Source organism: Temnothorax longispinosus, chromosome 7 (assembly GCF_030848805.1).
Source record: "Temnothorax longispinosus isolate EJ_2023e chromosome 7, Tlon_JGU_v1, whole genome shotgun sequence".
NCBI lineage: Eukaryota > Metazoa > Arthropoda > Insecta > Hymenoptera > Formicidae > Temnothorax > Temnothorax longispinosus.
The window spans coordinates 19,268,844-19,294,993 of NC_092364.1; the positions used below are offsets into that span (position 1 = coordinate 19,268,844).

The 26,150-nt window shown below is 42.4% G+C and overlaps 2 protein-coding genes across 3 annotated transcripts in view; both read left to right on the plus strand.

Moving 5' to 3' along the window:
• LOC139815609 (homeobox protein caupolican) overlaps positions 1-26,150 on the plus strand; it is a 59,852-nt gene that overhangs the window by 12,272 nt on the left and 21,430 nt on the right. Inside the window, exons 1-3 of one of the 2 annotated variants that reach the window (XM_071782627.1) lie at positions 6,184-7,133; positions 17,999-18,391; positions 25,241-25,374. In XM_071782627.1, coding sequence (XP_071638728.1) covers positions 7,086-7,133; positions 17,999-18,391; positions 25,241-25,374 — 575 coding nt within the window. In that variant the 5' untranslated portion in view covers positions 6,184-7,085. Of the gene's footprint in view, positions 1-6,183; positions 7,134-17,998; positions 18,392-25,240; positions 25,375-26,150 lie in introns of those variants that run through there. The other variant, XM_071782626.1, reaches the window with a different exon arrangement.
• The window catches only part of LOC139815606 (uncharacterized), a 294,108-nt gene that overhangs the window by 9,947 nt on the left and 258,011 nt on the right, over positions 1-26,150 (plus strand). The window lies entirely within an intron of this gene.

A 26,150-nucleotide genomic window follows, 5' to 3' on the forward strand; every position in this document is an offset into this window, starting at 1 on the left:
CGCGGCGTGTCGTGCCTCGAATACTTCGCACATCCGTGTGCGCGCAAGCACATAAACGAGCTAGAGATGCTAAAGAAAGGAGGAGCGAAGACGAAAGGCGGCCGCAAATGAATTTCAATGAGTACCGTGTGATTTGAGTTCTTCTCTCTCTCTCTCTCTCTCTCTCTCTTTCTTTCTCTCTTTCTTTCTTTTCTCCATTTCTTTTTGCGATATAGGAACCGCGAACTCTCTTTTGAACTGCATCGCGGTCTTCCGAGAAGCGGACCGCGATCGTGCGCTCGTCGAAGGTACGACCTTGTCCCCCTGCATTATGGATGCGTTATAATTACCTATTCATTTTCCATGGGCACGTAACATCGCGGCAATAACCGCTCATGCGATACCTCGTGCTTTGTACCTGATTGCGGACGCCGCGCCGGAGGAAGAGCACAATCTACAGCGAGATAGGGGAAGGAGCGAAAACTATCGTGCATACGCGTCACGAGAACGAATGCGTGTTGTCGGAACTGTTAATACGCCATAGGCGTGGATTACTTGCGAACCGTCTTTTGGCATTTCCTTCCGTACGAGCTTCGCGCGAACTCATGCGATGTTCATAAGGAAAGATATTAACCTTAGGGCTTTGCATACTTCCTGATGTAACCATTAAATGCAGACGTTCTGGCGAAAGGCCTATATGCTTCCTGTTACCTCCAGCTTCTGCTGTCCTGTTTCTACTCTGCTTTGCGCGAGGAATGAGAATCTAATCGGTATCTTAATATTACATTTCAATGGGGGAAGCAGTAAAGTTAAACGTTACAAACTTTGGCGATATGTCGTATCTTTAATTTTAATATTTTATTGCTGTATCTGTCATGTTATACTCATGTAGACTTTTGCTTACGAAGCGTATCACAAAATCTGTCATGCTGCTGATGTTGCAAAGAATCCAGAATGCATCGCGATGCTTGTAACAGGCATGTGATACGTTTCAGTATTCATAAACAATGGATAATAGCTGTATAATGGCATCGCACACAATTGCGATATCGCGATAGCGACTAAATGCATGCTTTGTAGTATTTTCGTGCAATACCGCCAGCCGTCCTTTCCCGGCGGTTTTCCCTTTTTCTCTTCCCACGCACGCCATAATCGCGCCGCTATTGACGCTCTCCGCGACTATTCGATGCATCGCGCGGCGTGCACGTTGCAGCGCTCGAAAACGTGCGGCCAGAGACAATAAACAGCGCGGTTGCACAGGGGACAAGAATGAAGGGACGATGCACACGCGCGTACATCCGCGCCAAGGGACGCGCTTTTAACGAAAACCGCTCGACAATTAGGCTCGACGAAGCCTAACAATGTCGCCACGGTACTCTGCATCCAACCGAATTCGGTTGATCACTCTGTCGCGTTTCACTGTGTCACAATAACGCGGAAACCTTGCTTTTTCTAAACTCTCTTCGATAGAATATACATATTATGCCGTAATGCTCAGTAATCGAAATGTTCACAAATGTTGTCGTCGATCATAAGATACTAAAAATTTATTCATTATTACATCAATAATTTTTATCGCTTGAACTATATTCTTTGTCATTAATAATTAATAATTTGCTATATTTTTTCAATATACTCAATTTAAAAATCGTTCGTTGTACAAACAGCTCTTAATACAACCGTCGATCTTAAGTATCTTACACGTGCGATTCTTTCAATGATGTTTTAAAAATAAAATAGCAACTGGCATAGGCGTTTTCGTAGATATCTCCGCGTTATGTATGGCGGTTGACGCGTCCCTCTTTCGTGTGCGGGATAAAATGGAAATGCCTGGCAGCGGGCGGTATAGGGGAAACCCCGCGGATTCGACTGTTTCGAGGTGGAAGTGCGAGAACGAAAGCGAACAAGGGAGTCATCCGGATTTGCCCCTTTGTACTACCGTCCGCACTGAAAGCAATGTTTCCTACTCTTATGCCAAAAAAGCCCCGATTTATTTCTCCGGACGATCGCGCATCGGAACGATATATATCGGCGCCGATAAAATCCAGCGGTGACTGATGCAATCTTCCCTTTTTTCGGCTACACGTTTCCATCGGTTTGAACGTGATACGCGTTATGCGAGATGTAATACATATCTATTAACTATTATTTTGTTACCCGCGAAAACTCAGATGAGTCTTATATCTATTTCGTTAAAAACGTGTCACATTGTTATCAAATATTTCAAGTAATTATACATTTACATATAGCATAATTTAGAACATAGTACAAAAAATTCAACTTTTTCGTCTAGTTTGATTTTCCACGGTTTGCGGTCTTTCATAACAGGTCGATTAGGAATTTTAAGACTGCTTCAAGATATTTCTTATAACTTCACCGAGGACTGTAGAATCTGTCCGCGCGAACAAAAGAAGAAGAGGTTCGACGAGCGAGTGAGAGGGAGACGGAGGAGCGCCGTTGAGCGCTGCAGTTTATTTCGGTCGGGTTAATTAGTGTTGCCTCGCGAGGTTTACGGTTGACATTTCGTTGGTCGTTCGTTCGTCGTTCTACGGGGGGAGAACGGGAACGAAGAAGGTGAGGAGAGGGACGGACAAGAGGTCTTGGGGAAGGGATCGGCTTTTTTTACGGCAACATTCTGGTCGGCCATACCGTGTGCCGAAGAGGAAGACGAAGTCGGCGCAGAAGTAGTATAGAAGAGGAAAACGGACGAAGGAACAAGGACGTTCCGACCAATAAAACTGCGGTGCTCCTCGAAGGTATCCCGAAGGCGCCGGGGCAGTCTGGACCTCCCCTTATTAGCTTCCTTCTTCCTTAGCGTGCTCGCCTCGAAAACCTACGTAACAATCTTTTGTTTTATTCCACGGTGTAAATCGCGCCGTTCGACGGCACTCGAATTAGACCCGCTTTTATAATTCCGCCGCGGTAGAGAACTAATGATTCGCTTTTGGAGAGCGGTAGAACCTATGGCGAGAATATGTCATAAAGTAGTCATAAAAGTTAACCATGGTGTTGCAACGGTACAATGAAATAAGTTCGATGAATAGATTTGAAAAGAGAAGCACGAATTTGAAAAAAAAAAGGAAAGTGTAACAATAAGCTTTTCTTTATTTTTTTTCGTAAAACAGCTTTGCAGAATTTGTTCTTGAAGATTAGAAAAATTAAAGAACTGGACAAAAAATATGGAGCTTGCCTAACTAGGTCGATGTTGAGATAAAGGAGAGACGTTTCTTTCACGAACAAGGGTAAGGAAGTAGGAAGGTGGACGGGGTAGTTGGGTGCCTTATTAAGCATTCTTATCGCTGGAGACGGGCCGAGTGGACACGGCCGTTTAACTTTTACTCGACCTGCGAACAAGTATAGTGGAACACACTGGCCGGCGGGAGAGGACCCGGCAGTTCCTTCTTCTGGTAGAAATCTTCGCCTTATCAGACTCGAAAAAACTTGACGGCTGTAAACACCAAACGACCCTGCGCAGTTTGACTGCAGATATTCCAGCCAAGATTTACAACTGTCGTCGTCCAGTTAGAAACGTGACTTGTAAACACAAAAATCGGATATCTATTCCTTTGTGTGCGCATATCGATGTTAAATCCATTAAGACCTTTTTCCTTCGGCTTTAACATATCGGTCCAAACATTGAAAATAACGTCGCAATGACATGCGATTGCGATCTGCAAAATAATCGAACGATGTAAAATTTTGTGGCAGATAGCCTTTCGTTCCCGTGATATTATTACTTTTGTCCGTGAATTCATGCTCGACCAGTACAACGGGCTGAGTGTAACAATAAAAACTGACGAACCGCGAGTACTGTTTTACTCCCGTAATCATAAATGTTACGTCCAACGGCGAAACACAAATGGACATTCAACAATCCGAGTGATATTTTCACATCGCGCGCCAGCTGCCGCCACATTTCATTTTGTCACCACCGCATTCGTCGCGTAATTCTTCTCGTTTAATTATTCGACGTCCGTCACGGCGAGCGGCAGGCAAACGCCATAGACAATATTGTTACATGCTTTACAAAATCCGAAACCTTTTATTCTCTGATAAAAAATATCTTGTTACATCTTTTTATAAAAGATAAAATCTCGTCACGACAAATTTGGGACTCTATATAAATTTTCAACTCCAATATAAAAGAAGTATTCCACAACATCGATTAATTTGAATCATAGTGCATTTCTCATACATATATTCAAATCACTTAATTATATCACGTTCATATATAACAAATTTTCATGCACATAAATTATAACACCGTCACACCGATATCATTAGCGGATGTTTGTTTAGCGAATATATTTGGCATTTACAAGGGAATTTGGTATGTTAACATGAAACGAAAGGACGGAAGCGCATTCGGCGTTGAATGTGTGGTGAAAATGCGATGTTTTGTTGTCTCTTGTTTGGTGTGCGAACGATGATCCCCAGAGAACGAGAGGGATTAAGCGAATTATTGTGCGGTTTCGACGTCGCATGTGACTTTGGAGGAAATTATAGCACCAGCTACGTCTCCACGATATAACAATCGTGGTGGTTTTAGGACATGGTTTCCTAAAATGTTCGCATTATAACATTGACCGTCAGTTCGTTATAAGGGCGTGATCGGCAGGTCACCAGGTTTACGCAGAACAATAAATCATCCGGAGGGTCCCGTGACCGTTTCCTCGAAGAACTTCGGGATACAGGTACAAAGTCCTCAAAAGGATGTTTATCTCCCGAAGACCTCGTCAACCTGTCGGCTAATCCTATTAGCAGCGGTAGATCTTGTTGCATCGCAACTACTATTTTCTCGTTGTCCCCCGACGGCCCGTCGACCATTCATCCGTTCACCCTTGTTCTCCAGATTCGTGTTTTCAAGAAACGAAGCTTAGTAGTGTTGTGTTTGTCATATATAAGCACTTCTCTGTATATCGTTACTTTAAATATTTTTATTATTGATTATGTTCCGTTACTAAGTATGTGTAGGTGTTAAAAATAAATAATAATAATTCTTATACCTGGTATAATATACTTGATATAAATAAATAATTATTTTTATATGGACAGTAAATAAATGTAAAAATTATTATAAAAATTATAAAAATAATTATCAATTAAATTTTTTATTTAAGTCATTTAAGATAATAATATCTCTGGGGTGCAATTTAATAATTGAATAATTTATATAGAGCTCTTTAGACAACAGTTATTGGATCTTACTTTTTCATAAAGAAAATTCTTATATATACGAGCAAACAAATCTACAAATCTTTTACCCTAATTTAGCGAATAAATGTTTTGTCGCATTTAATGGTTTCGGTCCATTGGTACGATTTAATAACCCGTGAAATTATTCCAAGTAGCACAGTACGGGGTAAATCCCACGGCTAATCTGCTCGGTGTTCTCGTGAAATTTTCAACGATATAACAATAGACCAGAACAAATCTTTGGCTTATGTACTGGCCCCAAAAAAAAAGGTACAATATTGTTTCTATAATTTTATTTTACGATTGTACAAAATATACTTAACCATTCTTTGTCTATTAATATCTCATTGTAAGAATTTTGAGTTTTCAAATTTTCTACTGATGAAATATGTTATTTATAATATGAATCCAACTTTCAAAAGTTATGCCATTAAATATTAAAATTATGTTGTTAAATATTAAAATTATGTTATTGAATATTAAAATATGTTTAATTGAAAATTGATTACGCTATTATATTATTATAAATTATTTTATTCAATACAATTTTCGTGAAAAATGGCTTATCTTAAAACACAAGATAATTCTTTTTACTTTGAAACTAAAATGGGCCTGTTGGCATTTCACGAAAGGCTTCACAACCTTTGCTTCGTGTTACTTTGCAATCTTGTGAACCGGACAAAAGGTGCAAAAGTAGTGCGCTCTCCTTACATAGGCGACGTATGGGTGATACGGTAAGGAGGGCGGAGGAATGTGGATTTATTTAAGTCCCTTGCCGTTGGGTTGACAAGAGTAGAGCCGCGTAAACATACTCGTTTCTCCTTGTTCAGTCGTGGCCGTGCAACGTCCCGTGGCGAAGCAAGGCGTCGCGACGCAGCTCGCTAGATCGTTCACTCGCTGGTGGTTCCTCGGTGGTGAATAGAGGGGACGAGAAGGGCGTCGGGATGTCGATGGGCACGTTCAAAAAACACCACCGCCCGCGCGCCAAGTGTTCGCAACCAATCACAGACAATCGTACAGCCCGTGGAGTCCGCCCCTAGGCCAACGCGCTATCTCGCGATTGCTCCGTTTCATCCGAGTCACCGCCCACGACGTATGGTGGGAGTAGCGTTGCTTTCGGTTTTCCTCGCCAGAGGGGGAGCCGTGACAGAGCGGAGTGGAGAAGCCCGCTGAAGTGGTGTGAGTGGTGCCGAGTCAGTCGCAGACTGGAGTGCCCTGTGAGAGCAGGGGACGGACCGAACGAACGAACGAACTGTGTGAGCTCTCTATATCTAACCGGTCGTGACGCTTCGCTCGCCTCTCTGTCCGAATGTCCGTCCCGCTTCCTCGGTGTCGTCATCCTGATACTGCTATCACGTCCCGGTGCTGCGTCCCGTGTCAGCTGTTTTCATGACGCGACGTGTCGCGAGTCGTGAACCGTTCCGTGCCGTAGCAAGGAGAAGAGTCGTCCTCGGTATAGCGCGTTTACGCTGACCCCGTCGTTCCTCGCTCCACCTTGGGAACCATCCAAGCAGGAATTCAGGATTGAAGTGCGCGTAATTCGCAAAACAGCGCGATGACACTCCGTTGACGAAGCCGCGTGGCTGAAGAAGAAAAACGTGCGTCATGAGGCCGAGTACGGCCGCCCAGGACCTCGGGGCAGCCTGATGGCACTCCTCGCCGGCGAACGTTCGTCGCGCTCCGTCGTCCCGTTTCGTTTCCCGTATGTCGTTACGATATTGCCGCGCGTAGAAACTTGTCAGTGAGAGCGAGGGAGAGAAAGAGAGAGAGAGAAAGAGAGAGCGAGAGAGAGAGAGGGAGTGTAGTGCGTGCAGATGCATTTGTGTCCTGATCCTCTTTGGTTCCGCAATATATCCAGAGAGAAAAAGACGGAGGACTGCACATAGACTCAACGCTCGTAGATTCTAGACATGTCAGCGTACGCGCAATTCGGATACTCGTATCCGTCGGCGTCCCAGGTAAGTCATTAGAGATCATGACAAGTAATCATGTAGAATACTTGTGCGAATTGTTACGATAGAAATGAAGGAATATTCGTAGATCGTTTCGGAATAAACAATTCGCCATTTATCTTGCGTGAAGTTTAAAAATCCGACTCACACGTGACTTTTGACGCATCATTCGCTGCAGGTGTCAAACATTTTTATTTAGGATGCTTTTGCAAGTGGAAAGAGACGTATAGGAAATTTATCTCGTTTATTTATGTACTCAAAATTCAAGTTTATTATAACTGAATATAAATATCGCTTCCTATTTTCTTGTAAAATCTATTGGCGCGACTTCGTATCATTTATTATTATCGCATATAACGCCATCGCGTAATCACTGCACGTTTTACGTAAGTAACTTACCTCATGGCGAGATCTTGGAATGAGAACCGATCCAAGCGAGTTCAAAGAAGCGGAGAATTCCATGACCGGTCGTTGCCAATAATAGCGCACAATTAACATTTGCGCGAGTTCACTCGAGGAAAGCGAGTTAGCCTAGAGGCGCACCTGCCTTCCTCGTAAGTAGCAGGCTAGAGCGTGAAGTTTGTAGAACGAACTTGGAGCTCAGCGACGGCCGTCGCTCAAGAGCGTGACGCGTCGAGGAAAAGGGTCGCATTCTAATGTCCATTTAGTACAAATGTAACTTTGCCTGATGTGTCTAATCTTTCTAATAAAAAGATCAATGTCATACTGTAAGGAAAACACTCAACACGCCTAACAAAACAATGCCGAGAAGTCTAGCGTTAAATATGCGACGTGAATACCAGAAAATCCCCTGATATAATACCTATAAGCTCCAATTTATTAGCTCCTTACGGTAGGGATCCCGCGTGAAAAATATGACCTACGATTAAGTTAATCGATATTCAACGAGTAAACATTCTCATACATTGATTGCCCATGGAAAATAAAAAAAGAACTATAAAAATAAAGAGTTCTGTATAGACAATATAATTTTAAGAGACCGTATATTAACCAATCGTCATGGAATAATATAATAAGTTAACCGATTAATCAATTATCTGAGAGAATTAATTATCTCCAATATTCTCGCGAAGGGAAGCCTGCGCAAAAGCGAGCTTCTTTCGATCGCTTATTCGAGAGCAGTAAATCCAATCTCTTTTTCAACGTCGGCATCCCCAATCTAATGAGAGCATGGCATCCGAGCTGCGGATGATCGACACGCGGCTGTGGACTTTCTGAACGGAATAGTAATTAAAGAGTCGTACGCCTGCACCGCCGCGTGACGCTTATTTAATCAATGTGTTACTTAACGCGCGCTTTCTTTTCTCGCGATAAATGTGTTACATACGCGCTAAAAGTGGAGGTCAAACGAAGATAAAATTGAAATAGAAATTCTGTTTTGAGTGAATAATCTTAAACCGATTAGAGTATATTAATATACGCACTCGAACATTTTGCATTTCCGTTGGATTACACGTAATCACAAATGACAGAAATAGCAAGAAAGCACTAACTTGAGAGATGTAAAAAAATAATTTAAAAAATGGAAGTAAGTACTTGATTGCTCGCTGAGAAAACAAGTTCTTGCGGATCTTGATATTGAATAACATTATAAATAACATTAATTCCTTCTATCGCATTAAATGGATTTATTCTACTCTTATAATAAAATGCGAATATTCTAAATATAATTTTAATACTGTGTAAAGAACAGGTACCGTTGAGACAAATAGTAGTGTTATGAACTATCTATAATTTTATTCTTAACTACTTTTGTACAGAACAATATCGATGTAAAAGAATCCATAATATGTATAGCCTATTGCGTATTCATCATTGTACTCGTGATCGACGATACATAGAAAAAAGATTGCCAAGTAACAAGTCTCGGCATGAATAATCGCCTAAGAATAAGCCAAGAAAACAACGCATGTTTCGAAAAGCTTACATGCAAAAATACCGCAAGATACTATGGTATCACAATGCTCGCATAAATTCATGTTTGCATCAGCAATCGCTTGGGGACACAATATTAAAATACGCACTATTGAATATGCGGGATAACATTAATGTTAACAAAACGTTGGACGATATAGCAAAGATGTATTATGTGTCAGTTGTCGAGTTAAATTAGATAGGCGGTAATTAAGATTCTAGTGGGCGGTCCGTAATGAATATTCAGCCGTGTGTTTGTTCTATATTTTGAGTTTTTCTCCACTTGATTCTGCGCATCAAAATTTACAATTAGCTAGAGAAAATTTATCAGAAATTATTCGAACAATTTTACTAGCGATTGCCATTTAATTACAAGTAGTATCTATCTATTAAACATAAAACAAAAATATTTTAAGTTGCAAGCCGAATGCCCCCCCCCCCCATCAAATGTCATAGAGTTAATAAATCACAATAATATTACATCGGCACATTTAAAATCATTTTTAAACAACAAAAACGTTGGACTCGAGACAATCTCCTTTTATGAAAATACCGTGGAGGGATTTTCATGATAAAATTTTCCAACTGCGAACTTGTCGCAGTACTCGGAAGGAAGCGCGCGACTTCTCGGACATCCTGTTATGGATTATAATTTCGCGTCTCTTAAACGCCGGGACGTCACACGCTCGATGGTTATAGAAGCGCGGCGCGGTGCTATATATCTCTGCTATGTTTTCCAAAAGGGGAGGATAAGGAGGAGGAGGGAAATAAATAATGCTCGATAAAAGCGGCGCGCGCGTAAAGCGCACTGAGGATCGCGCAGGTGCAGCTTGCGTCCGACTCTTGGCAATAATACGGGTAGGTCTGCCCGCATCGGTTCGCTGCAGCCGTGGAAGATCCGCGGAGAGGAGTTGCAAATTGCATTATTCGCCGCAACGTCGTTGAAATATACGCGCGTACGCCGAGGCTTACGTATTCCGGACGTGCGATGCACGATCGCCGTTTTCCCGGGGGGGGGGGGGAATATCGGATCGAGGCCTCCTTATCTGCCATAACGAGCTAAGAATTTGCATAATCGCGCTGATGAGCAGCGGTGCCTTCACTTCATAAACACCGTTCCTGATTGATTCATTGGGACGTGAAGTAATTTGTGGAGAAACTTCGTTCGCCATGATATTTCGATGTAACTCGTTCCGCGTTATTGCAATACATCATGCACTTTCGATATCCCGTGAGATTACCGAAGTCATAACTTTGTTAGAGTTGCGTTATCGAATGCCAAAACTTAAGCAACACCTGTCGTTTCGATTTCTTAAAATAATTTACCGAAGTAATTGCATGCTGCTCGTTAATTCGTTAATTTTTTAAAGGTATCTCCCGATATGTACGATATAAACACTAGAAATATTTGAAGAGGTATCCGCCTCTCTTTAACTTCTTAATATGAAATTAAATGTGGGCCAGAACGTCACGGCGATGAGCCGTTCATTTAATCGCAATCTACAACGTTGCAAATGAAGTAAGAGATCCGGTTACAGTGATTTTACCGTTGGAAACTTCAACGAATGATTAACATGTATATATGAGTAGTAATTATGTATAATTATCTAAATGGCGTTACGAAATTTGTCATGGTTTGCGAACGCGCGCTGCAAGTCCGTGCCACGAGATAATAACTATCTTGTGCCAATGATTTCTAAGCATATACGATAATTGATGTTTATACTCTACTTATAACAGGACTTACCGTAGATAAAACGGGACGAATCGTAAAATCTACAATTGTAATTTTAATTAATTCGACAGGTTTGATTAACTAATACTCGCTAGTGATTTCTTGTCTCCTATAAATCATAATCGCATACATAATATATTGTTCATGCAACTTGTAAGTGCCTTTCAATACTGTTTTCTATAATGTATATATGTATATATGTATATTATACAACATTAAATTTCATTCAGTCGCATAAATGATTGTAAGTGATCAATAACATTAATATTATTTATTTCACGGTTGCTTAATCGTTATGGAATAATTATAATTAAAGCATAAAGATAAAGAAATAAAAATCGTGAGACTCACGATTTTCATTCAGCTCCAGTCTTTTCTTCCGTTGGGAGACACTACATATCTCCGTACTCTAATGATCGCGCGTACCAAAAGGGTTAAACTTTTGAGCGCTGGTCGCTACTCATCATTCAACACCATCGCTCGAGCATCGTGCTCTGTACGCTAACAATAAGTTACACTACCGTGATGGCAATAATGGGAATCGTGCGGTATATCGTGCTCCGCGGCATATAATTACGAGCGTCGACACGGAAGCACCTCGGTATCCGCGATATCGATTTTCAGGATCGTGGCCTGCACATTCTCTCTCTCTCTCTCTCTCTCTCTCTCTCTCGTTCTCTCTGTTTCTCTCTCTTTTCGTCCGTCTCGCTTTCATTCACGCCGCCCACTTTTTGCACTGTTCGCGGCCATTGTTATCACGAGGGAATCGATGCAAGCTCTTGGCAGAGGAGTGACGCGAGAGATCGACGAGCTGGCTCAACTGCGAATGCGAGCGCTTCGCTAATCCTCGCCACTCCTCTTGTCTTCATGAACCGGTAATTAAACGATATCCGCGCGAGTATTGAAGTTGTTACGATGCAATACAAGTGACAAGTGAGAGAGATATACGAGGTCGAAAGGATTAAATTAAAGGAATATAATTAATCTAAAAAGAAACTGTTAAACAATTTGAAGAATATACGACATTACGTATTTAGCTTCTCTTTGTACTACACCGATCTTTTTTTCTCGCGCGGTCATTATTTATCGGTTAATTATAATTTATTAAAGATACACCGTCGATTCGTGTGGAACTTTTATTCCCAATAGCGCGTACCTTTAATGATATACAAATTGCCGCGCCCGTGTAATTACAGAGTAAAACTACAACTTTGTTGGCCGGCTCCGCATCGGTTACAATAATGCCCGACGAGATATTAGCCTTTCATTTTATGCTCTTCTCACGATCGCATGTCTGAAAAGAGAATTTCGAGGCCCCGCTCACTTCGTTAACTCGCATTATTATGCCGTCGTTATCCGGTTATACTTTGTTATTACGCGCTGTTTATCTCGTATCACGCGGGATTTGGCAGCGGCATGAAAACACCGTCGCCCGATGATTGACGGAATCGGCAATTACGCCACAAATTCTCGCACGTACTTGCCGAACGGTCTCAGTTGTGTGTCTCGCCTTTACACGCACGTCGCGCGGAAACCGGTTGCCGGTTTAAAGGTGCACGTGTCTCATCCTCATAGGAACTCGGCCTCGTTTCGCGCGCGCGCGCGAATTCATCACTCTCCTTTTTTCGCGAGTTTCGGAAGGGTCGACAGGACGGAAATCGGCGATCGAACCGAGTGAAGCGCGGCTCCTCTATAGAGAAACGTACGTGAGAAGACAATTGCTTGCTCTTATATTATATCGTGTAAAAAGAGAATAATTTTTTGTTTAAAATAACGGTAAATAATTAAATAATATTGTTTAGAGTCGTTAGGAAAGAGAGAGATGAGGAAAAAATCTGGTTCGTCATAATTTGCGAGACACGCGAGCGACGTTTGACGTTCCCTCGGTCGATTTAATTCCAGCGGACTGGAGCAGCTCGTAAGAATTTCCCCCGGCGTCGATAAACGCTTCAACGAGCCGCGTAAAAATACCCCGAGTCATCCGCGGTACTCGACGTTCGCGCCTTCTTAACGTCGAGTTACCGCCGCTTTAACAGAGTCTTTAACGCCTCAAATAGATCTCGCCGCCCTCCGACAGGCGTCCTCCTCCGCGCCCGGTGACGTTTTTAAAGCCATTGCTCGCGGAACTCTCCTCTCGTTGTCTGTCGCGTCTCTTTCGGAGACGGACGTAATTAACGTGAAACTGCCGCGTTCGCGTTCGCGCCCGTTTAATGTCCGCGACTTTCGTGACGACTCGCTCTACGCCTGGCACATTGAGTTTACTAATTAACAATTCATCCGAATTTGTAAATCCTTTCACTATCCGTCACCTGTCACATTAAGCATCGTATGATTAAACTCTCAAGAGACGTTATATCAGAATTTTCTACATACTTCTCCAATTTAGTAGATTTGGAGTAACTTGATATATGTATAAGTTACGGTTACGACGGGAGATATAGGAAAAGAGTAATTAATTGTGTCATGTCGCTCGAATAGACCGTTTTAAGTCCCTCGTTCTTTTTTAGGACGTTGGCTTTTCGTAACTGTACATTCCCCGATGAGAAAAACAACCGAAATCGCGTGGCGATTCTGTTAAATTTTAATTGAAGATCTCTTCTGTCTGCACGTTATAAAAGTATCGCCATGGTGGCTAATTTGTCGAGAGAGGAAGGGGCCCGGTAATGCCGTTGTCGTACAAGAGGTCCAAGGTGGAGAGGACGAAGGGAGAGTCAAGATTCTTGCCTGGTTTCGTGATGGTTGTGATTCCGGTGAAGAGAAAAAGATACATGGCGTGACACGAGGGAGAGAGAAAGAAAGAGAAGCTACGGCGTGAGGAAGAAGTGGTCTCTGAGGAAAGGAAGGCGAGCAGAAAAGATAAGCCGCACAACTCAACCTTTTCTGTCGCCATCTTTTCAGTATAAACTGCATCCACGTAATTGATGGCTGCCAGCCCGTCGTAATAAATTTACGAACGTTCGTCTTTTAAGAACGTAACTGAAAATAATATGATTCGAGTCAACATTGTTTGGCGGGACATTGGTTGAAGGACGTAAATCTAAAATCTCTGATAAATTTCCTCTCAAATAAAGGAAAAAACCAATTTTTTATTCACCATATTTTTGTAGCGTAATTCATTAATGATAGTTTAGGCAAGCGTTTAGTAGCCGGCTCGATGTTACGTGCTGATTATTTTTTCGTGAATGATGTCGATGACGCATGATTAACCCTAAGTACCCTATACAATTTCACTCGGACAGATGTAATCCTGTTTGTACAGGCCGATCGTAACGATACACATACAAGATCTGTTTCTTGGAGGATTTCGGCTTCTCGGGTTCATTCAGCCCCTTTCGTTCGCACGTGTAAGCGTCCGTGCGTGTTCATACAGTCGCACACAGTCCAAACCCGCAGTGATGAGATTTTTATACATTGAAGAAATATAGAAAGATTTAACGTGAGGAAAATATGTGAAGAAAATAAAATAATACAATTCCGTAAAGTTTCAATAAGCGTAGAAATTAATTAACAAGGAAACAGTTTGCGCGTAATATATTTTATCGTAAAGCTTTTCTCCGCACAGTAAATGTAGTGAAATAAATACTATTGAAATCACTTCATCGATTGTGTCACTCTGTCGCTACAAAGATCGCTACTTAAGTTGTACATGATGAAAGTTGCAAACGAGAATGCTTTCTATCTGGATAAAGTGACGAATCTTGTCAATTTCGCAAGGTAGATTGGTGGACTATCTCTCGATTAATCATCGTGATAGGTGACATTGACTTATTATTCTTAAAAGATGCCGCTTATTTCAGGTATTTTTTTCTCTTTTGCGATAATGAAGATTATCGATCATGCGATAATAATAATTCAACGCGTCCATTTGTGTAGCCGATTTAAGCACGATTTAAATTAAAAGATGTTTAAATTGAAAAAAAAGTATATTTATACTTTTGTATAAATTGTGGTCGAAACGTCGTGAGGCAGAATAATGGAAATGGCCAATATTGGGTCGCTTAATTTTGAATTATTATTTATACTTTGTATTAAAAATATATATTTTATTGGCACTGTTGATGTAATCTCATTTCTGTTTCCAAATGTAATATATTTACGACAAAGTTTCATTCTGTATGTTTTGGATCATCCGACATTAAAATTTGAGGAAAATTGAATGTATCAATGATTACTCGCTATTATTTATGAAGGAAACTTTGACGACATAACTTTCCACTCGTGAAATTAATGTTAAATCGCGGCTAACCGGAACGGCGTAATACGCATCGTTCAAGAAATCATGCCGATAATAACCGCCATTTTCCGGACAACGTCAAACAAGCGAGCTTTCGCCACCCGTATCTTTTTTCATGAGTAGAAATCTACTTGAGAGCAGCGATACCATTATATAAACCACAAATATCAAGCAGTAAAGGAATCTAAGCATTCTTGTTGTCTAAGCCTTTTTCGCGAACGTCATTAATACAAACCACTAATATCAAGCAATGAAAGAGTCCAAGCATTCTTGCTTTCCAAGCTTTTTTTGCGGATATAACCAGTAGTGCGCTCACTTATGTATAAAATAAATTACGAACTTGGAATTATTTCTCTCCATCACTGTTAAATATTAGAGAAGAAAATTTGAACCAATACCTTGAGTTGAATAATTAAATAAAATTTTATCATTTTTAACTATTATGTGTGTCTAAATTTATCATTTTAACACAAAAAGTATAATTTTAACTCCATTTGTTTAGTTAAATTAACAACATATTAAGTAGGAGCAGTAGCGACCTATAGGAATGGTTAAAAATAACTCGAATTGAGAGAATTTGACACTCCTGAAATTTAACAGTGATGTGTTAGCGATTTTTTAAAAAAAGATAGTAGGTACACGAACCCGAAGAGAAAGTTCTAACGATGCTCGTATCAGGATTCGTCCAGAATCCGACATTGTTTTACTCGAGGGGTTGCCTCGCCAACGAGCGCGTCGCGAAACGATCGGCGACAAGGTGGAGCATGGAGCACGAGAAGCGGAGGCGGGATAGGACCGTATCACGGCGACTCTTCCTGCTACCACGAGATCCGAAGGGTTTTCGCGCCGGCGGCTGCCGCGGGGGTGAAAGTGGGGTCTTAAAAGGTTCCGGTGGGAAACCCAGCAGGGCGTGAATGGCTCCAGACACGCTGGAGGTGCCCGGAACGTTTCGTTAGAGGCGAGGAGAAAAAGAGCGGGACAGAGAGAGGGCCGGAGGAAGTCGGGGAGATTCCGAGCGCACATATACACGCGCGCACACGTGTCGCGTGTTGTTATGCGTGAACGGGGACACACGTGCGCGCGCGCATAGCATGTCCTCCAAGTCCGCCGCCGCCGCCGCCGCCGCCACACACCACCGTTATACCACCACGAAAGTGCGCGGGGTCTTTGTTCACGAAAGTTGGGTTTACCTCGTTCTTTCGGTGCGGATCCCGCGATGCGACGCGCCGGTCCCTTCGCCCTTCTATTTTTGCAACGGCGACGCGCTCCTGTGATATTTCTTGTGAAAATACGCGAGCGTATTGACGCACGCTCACGGAAAATCGATGAGCACGAGATTGTAAACAGCGTGAGCCGGAAATGGCTCAATGTTACGGAAGCGACGCCTCGAATTTTCTCACGAAGATAGTTATGCAGATGGTTCATTGTAGATCGAGATAATTATGCAAATCATTGAAACCGCGTAATTCGAGGCATAAACAAGACAGCTGAATACTATCGGGCGTCTTTGTAAATACCTTATACGTTTCTCAAAACAAAAGATGATTTCACGCAATTGCCTAACGATCTATAATCTATAATCTATATTATCATGACGAAAAAAGCATCACGTATTAATGACTGAACTTCCGATTAAACAGGAAATCGAAGGGAATCGTCCCTATGGTATATTGCTTAACGACCGAGATACAGTTTCGTATTTTGTCGCGCGAGAAACGATGGAGGCTCCCATCGGTATATATAAAAACTTCGCCGCACGAGTCGCCGTATTTTTGTAAGCGCGCCGACTATAAAATTGATAAGCGGCGCCGCGCGGGCTTTTAATAATTCACGAGAGAGGTGAAACGCTAAAACGCGAAGGAGAATCGTTTGCGGGAATAAAGTTCTCGTCGATCCTATTCATCACGCGCGCGCCGCAACGCTCCGTAGGCGTTTTCGTGGGTGATTTCGACACGGTCTACGAATAGAAAGGTATATACGTACGAGGGAGAGAGAGTCGTTTTCCGGGCTCTCCTCTCTCTCTCTCTCTCTATCTCTCTCGTGTGTAACGGAATGCGGGAGAGCTGTCGGAGAGAAGGCTTTATCAACGCAGATATACAACCCGGCTCGTCGCGGCGGCTCTCGAGCCTCCCGTCCCGTCCTCTCGAAATAACTCCGCGCCCTTGCCATATTAATTACCGGGATTCATTCCGGCCTCATTTACAATGGGCTAATTTAGCGTGAGGCAACCTCGGCGCGATCCCCTGCGCGCGAGCACGCACGCATGAGAGTGACGTCTTTCTGTTTATGTGAGCTTTACGAAGCTATTAATCGTGGGAGGAATAATCGCTCACCGTTACGCGCCAAGATTGTTTCGATAAAACTAAATACGTCGTGAAATCTATATTTCATATTTTTTTCACGTAATATATTCTTATATCATTCCAAAGATAAAGGCGATGGTTATCGAAAAAAAAACTAATCATCGTAGAATTTTCGTACAAAGAAAAAGGAGTCGTAAAAACTCAGGTAGAACCTTCTTCTCGCCATCTACCGTGCCAAAAGAAGAGTACCGTTATCGATGTTTGTGAATATCGAATTTTAAGGTCGCCGAAGCGATGTAAGCTAGCTAAAAAAGCACAAAGACACACACTAGAAGAAAATAAATCTTCTGCGTTTCTATATCGTATGTACACATGTAGTACATATGTATGTCCTTATCATGACACGTCTATGCATATGTGCTTACGAGCAGTCATTTTATGCGTTATTTATATGTATCTACGTTGAAAAATGAAGAGAATGTGAAATGAATCTGTGTGGCAGACGAAGTTTCCTACGACCGCACGAATATCGAAGTCATGTTCGAAACAAGTTGGAAAAACTAATTTCTAATTTTACAAGGAAATATATGGAATCTCTGCATTATACATGCGCGCAATTATACTATGTTAATGACGTACATTTTTCTTTTGTTTTTTTTTTCAGCTCCTGGTGAGCGGCGGGCAACCGACAACGGCGACGTCGCCGGCGATGTCAGGGGGTGCGTTGAGCCCGGGTGCCCTGTCGCCTTCGTCTACGGCGACAACGACGACGGGGGTCGGGCCCGCAGGTACCGGCGGTGCCACGACCCCCGTGGGTGGTGCCGCCACCGGGCCCGGTTGTTGCGAGAACGGTAGGCCCATGATGACGGACCCTGTAACAGGGCAAACGGTGTGCAGCTGCCAATACGACAACGCCGCGAGATTTGCGTTGGGCGCTTATCCTCGACTACCCACCGCGACTTCCTACTCCTCCTACCCCACGCCGACGCCCTCCACCACCGACCAGGGACCTTATCCCAGCATCGGCATGGATAGCTCTGCGTTCTACTCCCCACTGGTGAGTCCTTTTTCATTTTTGATATAACAATGTATCACATTAAAAATGTTAACAAACGATTTTATCTCTTAGGATATAATTTTTTAGACATTAAAACTGTCGCTGCAATTATTATTGTCGCTTAATATATACAAGATATATATAAAGCCTTATTACATAAACCAAGATGCAATTAAGATAATGTCGTTATGAACCTTTGGACTTTAATAAATTTTTTCGATGGTTTCGCAAGACTATTGAAAAAAAGAATAGAATTTATCATTCATATTGAAAGTTAGGAAATTAGTTTTTATATTTTTGCTCCATCTCAAAATTCATTCTGTTCTAAAGAGTCAAAGATCTTTTGACTTTTTTCGTATTTTTAAATTTGCTACAACATTAAAATCATATTACAAGTTCTTGTCAGACCTACGAAAGATCATCCGGTGCTTTGCAACATGTAACGCGGCCGTTGCCGGATGCAGATTGATCGATTCGTCGTACTAGGCGTGCCAGGCGATTATTGCTTCTCCAGTATTAACTTAAGACGGATTAGCACGTGGTGTTGCCGCGAATTAGCTTGGAATCCCGGTGACAGAACCCTCTCTCGGACGTCGGGATCGTACGGCTCCCCTCGATCGCCCCGCGCTCAGGAATTTGTGCGTCTTCGCAGGCTGGGTACCGGCTGCGTCGAATTATTCACGCGTCCCTTTCTCGAGAAGCGACTGATAATCTCGTTTAAGTTTCGATTCGCGGAAAGCGAACTCGCTCGTTACGTTCTCAAGGGGCTGCCGGTGACGAATTCGCGCGCATATGTCATCGGAAAATCCTCCTCGACCGACTGTGCGTTACTTCAATGTCTCGGTCCCAGAGAAGCCGGGAATCGAGCAAAACGCGCGTTAAACCAGTTTCGCCGAATCTAAAATTCGCCACAGAATTTTATCTATAATTTCATTATGATGTAATGTCGAAAATATTCCCTGGATCGGAATTACGTCTATATAAAATTAATGGCTTTTCTACTTTCAAGCAAAAGGTGTTTTGTATACATACATAGCAAATGTATGCAACAAGATAAACGATGACAGAAACACAATCTGACTGATTTTCCTCTTGTTATCCGTATTTTGCGACTTAAAAGACCGCAGAATGCATTACCATTCACACTGATAAGTACATTTGATGCCATCCCGGATTGGAAAAAAGTGTAGTAGTTAATTAAATTCGAATTTATCGGGCGATTATACTAATTGGATGCTTTTAGGCGGCATTGTCGATTAATATATTCTTCGCGCGGCTAACGAGCGAGACAAAAATAGAGTTGCTATGGAGAAGAAAATCTAGGAAAAAGAAATCGTTACGAGATAGCTAATAATGTAGTCGGAAATTGTTCCGTTTCACGCCGCGATTTGACGGCGCGAGGATTTATATCCGCTGCAATTCATCGCGTGTAATTTGTAGATGGGGCTTATCTCGAGTGAAATTCAGCGAACGTGCATTTGCCATCCAGGAGACACGTCTCATTCTTCATACGTTGAATTAGCAATGTAAATTTGCAGATGCAATTTTATAAATCGCGTGTAAACGGCGATCTCTCATCGGCGCAACGCGGTTGGACTTACACATATCATGCATTTACGAACTGTAGATGGAATCGTCATAATTCGGTAAAAAGGCAAAAAAAAAGATGCCTGTCAAGGGAATGCTACTTTCACATGAAAGCGCAATTATCGTTAAAATTAACTTTTAATAACGGCATTATGTACGGTATATAATCAATCTGTAACGGCAATTTCTGTAATGGCACGGGACGGCGTGCCATTGACGTGTGCCGTAAATGTGTCATTACCTTGTATAATCAGATAATACGTATAGCTATCTCTATCTCTACAGCACATTTTCATTTTCACGAGTCGCGCGATATTTGTACGACTGAAAAAGCTATCGGCTTTTTGATGTTGCCGCGTAATCAGTGCATGCTCTGGTCAGATAAACGCTGATACCGACACAGACCTTTATCTGAACAGCAGAGCGCGGACAAATCATGCGATATGTCCTGCAATTTTGTATTCTTATAAGAATTGTGTCGTATCGAATATCGATTTGATATACCTATTTTGCAAATTAACTTAGACTGCCGTATATCACAGCGCAGTCTATAATCTGCAATTTAACATGGATATCGGGATTTACTACTCATTAAAATTTGCCGTATCATTTCAGTCAGCTTCACGTGATAATAATATCACGAGGTTAACATATTTAATTAAACATGCTTGGCCAGATTGCATGTATACACGCTAGTTCATAAGTTCAATATTTTACAGATCTATCATTAGATCTGAATATTTGTCGCGGAATTAGCTGAAAAACTGAGAGACTGTCGATAATATCGATTCGTAGTGACACAGGAATGTGTTACATAGTTCCATCTTAGAAAATTAATCAATTCAAATTAAAATAGCAAATGATTAACGTACATCTCTATTCTGAATTATACATCTCTTTTGACATATATATTGATATATCAAGCACGGAAATGCCTTCGAAATGCCTTTTCTGAGGCGAGAGACCGTCGATGTTTTTTCCCTCCTTTTTTTTATTCATAAATAAAATTCCTGCACAGAAATATATTCCGCATATGACATTCGCGAATCTCGCTTATCGTGCGGATGCGCTAAACGAGATCGTCTCCGTCAAACGAATTGGCGATGAAGGAAGGGAAGAGGCGGACACCGAAAGGATGGGGAAGTAGGGAGAGGAGAGTGCTCTCATCGCTCTCGCGAACGAGTTTATAGAATCAATACGCGGGATGCCATGAAACAGGGACGGGAGCCACGGGGGATACCGCGGCGGCGGGAGTGCGCGAACGCGAGAAAGGACGACGAGAGGAGGACGTAGCTGCGCGAGATAGGGGAGCAACGGTAGACGGAAACCTCTTCTCATCAGCCGACGGATTCGTCTTATTTCACATAGCGACGGTCGGCGTAACGGATTCCGAGAGAGATTCGCTCTGGCGACATTTTCCTCGGGAATGCCGCCGCACACGGCGTCTCGCGCTTTGAATGATGTTTCTCTTTGTGTATTCTCTTGATGTTTTGCGCTTCATTCAAATTGTCTGTGGTACAGAACAGTTGTATTTCAGACACTGTCACCTTAACACAGTGAGAATTTTTTATGTATCGTTAATACTGCGTGAGAGATTCTGCCAAGATAGATATCCGTAAATATTTCTGCAAACTGTCGAATAGTTGACTATATTTTTTTCGCGAAATAGAAATTTATCTTATCGAGAATGCGCATAATACCAATAACGTAAAAGTAGCAAATTGAATACTTGTCGGTTTTTTTCTTGGTGCTCGTTTTGACGGAATATCAAGCCACCTGATTGATAATGAAAATGCTCGCTATTCTGCAATATTAATAAGAGCGACAGCGTGATGCCAAACGTATGAAACTTGGATATTCATTGAACGGCGTTAGTATCAATAGCAATATTACGCGGTTGTGGAGAAGAAGCACGTATGTCTGCCGCAATACGAAAGTCGTAACGTTTCGATTCGCGGTATCGTGTGTTATTTTACGGCCCATTGAAAAGCGTAACACGCGTAGCTTTCTTAATCGTAGATTGTTACGCTTTTATAATTGGCACTTAAACGCGGCTGGCGTGCAATATTGCCACGTGCAACGTGCGTTTAGTGCGCGTTGTACATCCGCGAGTAATACATCAGAAATTGCGTGAAATTATTGCAGAATCCTTATATTTACGAATTTATCAATTTACGAATGCGATATTTCGACTCATGATTTCTTCACCAGTTCGTAATTTTCAAATTCTCTCGTCGATCACCCTCGTCAGTTTCTATAAAAGATCGCGTACAAGAATGGAAAATTTTTGATAGCGTTCGCACAACATTGAAGAAGCATTGAAGCAGTTGTACGTGTATTGAAGTACACTAGAGTATATAGATAATAATCATTGTTGACAGTGTTGTTATGCGGTTATCATTCTGCACATAGTCGATCGCGCCGGTGAGTTCCGTTGTAATTGAGACTGATGAGCCGAAAGACGAAGGGATCCTCCCTCGCGCGTATTGGTTTAATCCTGGCCATCCGAAACCCCAAGAATGCCATTTGTCGCGCGAGACGGCGGGACGCGCGTCATAGTTTTGCATCTTTATCGGCATAAATTGCAGTCCGGCCGGTCAATCGTTCGTGGAATTTCAACGCCGTGGCGTAATTTGGCGCACGCGACCTTCACTGTCAGCAGTTGGGTGACGAACGATAGGACAGGGTGTATTCCGGAATGCCATAAGCGTCCGACTGCTGAGAATTTTGAGTATTTTGACAATGAGTTGCATTGTCCTTTTTGTTCATATCGAGATGATATCGTCAATGAATGAACAATACCGACTATGTGACAATTAGTAAAATTTTCAGGAGACAAAAAACTGTGCCAAATGTGAAATATACAACAACTGTCTGTGTACCTTCTTGAATGAACATTGAAACATCTGTAAATAATATATCTGGGACAAAAAATCTATAGAATGAGTGTGCGGAACAATCAAAGCCAAAAAGTGCATTTGCAGAAAAATGTCACATAGGTGGTATTGTTTATTCATATAGACGATATTCGTTTATCAAAAAAATGAAAGAGGAACGTTGAGTGAGAAGCTTGCCCTATTAAAAAAGTCGCTCCCGCTTTGCGTCGCGAGCGTTATGGTTCAAGCGACAAAGCGTTCGAATATTAAGAGAAAAAAATATTTCTTTAATGATTATATTATTATATAATCTCTTGAAGAAATTGTACAAAACAAATATATTTTAATAATATATTTTAATTACGTAACTAAAAGCGAGAGAGAGAGAGAGAGAGAGAGAAACAAACGTTTCTTATATTATATAAATAGCTACGGAAGATATAAATATGTATATTTTATTTCATAATTTCCATGTTTTTTTATATTTTTCATCGTGCTCACTGTTTGTTTTTCTTTTTCTTCGTTTGCGTTTCTTCCTTTGATCTTTTTCATCGGATAGTTAAGCAGGAAGCACGTGCTACTGACGATGCAACTCGTCGGACCGATTCGACGGGCATTATAATATAATAAGAATCAAATTAGCATTGAATGAAGGGTGACGCGATGGATTGTCGAAAATGCCCTATAAGAATTCTATAAGACTTACAATGTACAAAGTAACTTATTAAAAAAGGAAATATAAAACACAGTAAACGTTATTCATATCGTACGAATAAATATATAAATAAATATTACTTGAAAATTTTAAGCGACATCATTTTAAATTATATCTAGAAATTGCATCAATTGTTGTTCACAAGACAATCGACATGAAATCAATGCATAATTTCAAATTACGTACATTTTTGTATCGAATAGAGTAGCACGCGGATAGAGAATAAAAAAGTATTTTGTCATAGAATATATACGGATCTGCACTTTTAAAGCACCCCGTATAGGAGACAATTATAGGCGCTATTGCATTAACTTGATGGACTGTGTCGAGCCCACAGCGACACAGGATATCAAGTTAGAGCCACCTCGCTGTCGCGCCCCCTAATGCGCCGCATACGTCGCAAGATTTGGGGCGCAACACAACGATTATTGCTACCTTAATACAGGCGTGCTCGTATAATCGGTTAAACCGGCGACCGGTGACCCTGTGTGACTGTGCACAGTCGTAACAATAGTCCAAAGCGTCGACGTCGGACCACCCGCAGTTCGCCATTAAAGCCGCTTCTGAAAAGAAGAGAAATAAAGACGAAGATACGTACACACACACACACACACACACACACACACATACTAACACGTGTGCCCTGGACTCCCTGAAGAGGGAGACTCACGGCGAGGTGGGACTAAGGACCGAGAGCAAGGCGAAAGAAAGGCGAGAGGGAGAACCAAGGACACCCGTTAGGGCCTTCGAAAATCGAAGGGGTAGGGGCGAGCGGAGAATTAAGAAGGTGAACGCCGACGACGATGAAGACACGGCGACGACGACGACGACGACGACGACGACTAGATGTAACACGAAACTCCATGGCGCCAAAGAAACCACTCCTAAGCCGCTGCACTAATAATATCCCCCATTGTGCTACCATTAGCCGCGTAACGTGCCGCCACGTTCCCTCTCTTTTCTCACCTGCGCTCCTCTCTCTCTTTCTCGCGTTCTCTTTTCCACTCTTTCCTCTCATATCTCATGTCCGAAACCCCCAACTCTTCGCTCGCCCTGTACTGCATGCCTTCGCAATGCATCGTGTGACAATATTATATACCGACTATAACGTCTGTCCGCGATTATGTCTTAGGGGTACTTGGTTAAACTCCTCGGCCACCTTTCATTCGCCTCTTAATCCGTCGGAATAATCAGATGAGAGTAAAAGATGATTGAAAGATTTCTTTCAGAGACATTTATTCTGCTCGTATATAATCTCTTCAAAACTACAAACCGCACACCGTGTATTCAGATCAAATATTATACGAGTATTTATACGATCGCTACGACTTCTTGTGGCTTTCCAGTCTATCAGCGAAAATTGAGATGGATTGGATTGAACCTCTAAAGGATTTCTAGACAGGCTTGCGATAATCTCCCTCAGCATGCAGAACATAATCTGCAGCATTAACTATAATGGATCGGTATAGTTTCCTGAATCGCTCGTGTCACGCGAGGATCGATATCGCGCGCGCGCGATCGATATCGTGTCGTTTCTTTTTTTAATTTTAACGTCGCGATAGAAAGATATCATGTCGATAGCATGTTTACATTGTAGGAGAATTTATATGCGCGATGCAGCGACGTATACTCTAAATAAATTAGCGCTTATCATGCACTCTGCTCTTGCAGGGTAATCCGTACGGGCTGAAGGACGCGACGGGGATGGGCATGACGGCGGACATGGGTGCTGCCTGGGGCACGGCCGCCCTTCAACCTGCCGCCACGGGTTACTACCCTTACGATCCAACCCTGGCCGCCTACGGGTAAGTTTATCGCCAGGTTTCATGGTCTCTCGGCTCCATTAGATTAAACTACTACCGAAAGAGAGAGGGAGAGAGAAAGAGAGCGCCGAGCTCCCCTCTCACCCCCCTCTGTCCTGTTACCTCCGCGCGCCGCCATTAAAACAAGAGTCACGATTCCGTCGTACTTGCCACGTATATTCCGTTGGAAACGTTTCTGCGCGACGGCGGTTATCGTTATCGCGAATCCGTAATATCTCCCCCTTGGTCGTGCACCTGGAGAAGCACACCGTTTGTGGTGTATGGACCGTTAAAATCGCGCTAGTCGTATCGGCGAGATGAGAGCCGCAGCGCTGTTCGACAGAGACTGTAGCCGGCGACAGAGACTGTAGAGTAACTTTTACGTTAATACGGATGTATGACGCGCCAGATATTCATCCGACTTAAACGTCCATCTTTAATCTCGTTTAATCGCGAAGATAAACAGAAGATAGCTCGCCTGCACAAGTTGATCGAGTGTATCTACATTAATACGGTAGCGTCTGACATAATCGTCATCGATCGGCGTGACATTCGGCCGAAGTAGTTGCCGCGATTTCCGAATTCTGTCGAACTCGAAGGGGTTGAAGGTACCGGGCGTTCGAGTTAGGCCAAACACGACGGACGGCTACAAAATGGCTGTAGGCAGCCGAGTGGGCGTATATAATGGAGGCTTCCAGGTTGGACGTGTGTACATACGTACACACTAGCATACACGCGTACACATATACACAGCTACATATATCGCCACATCGCGAGCG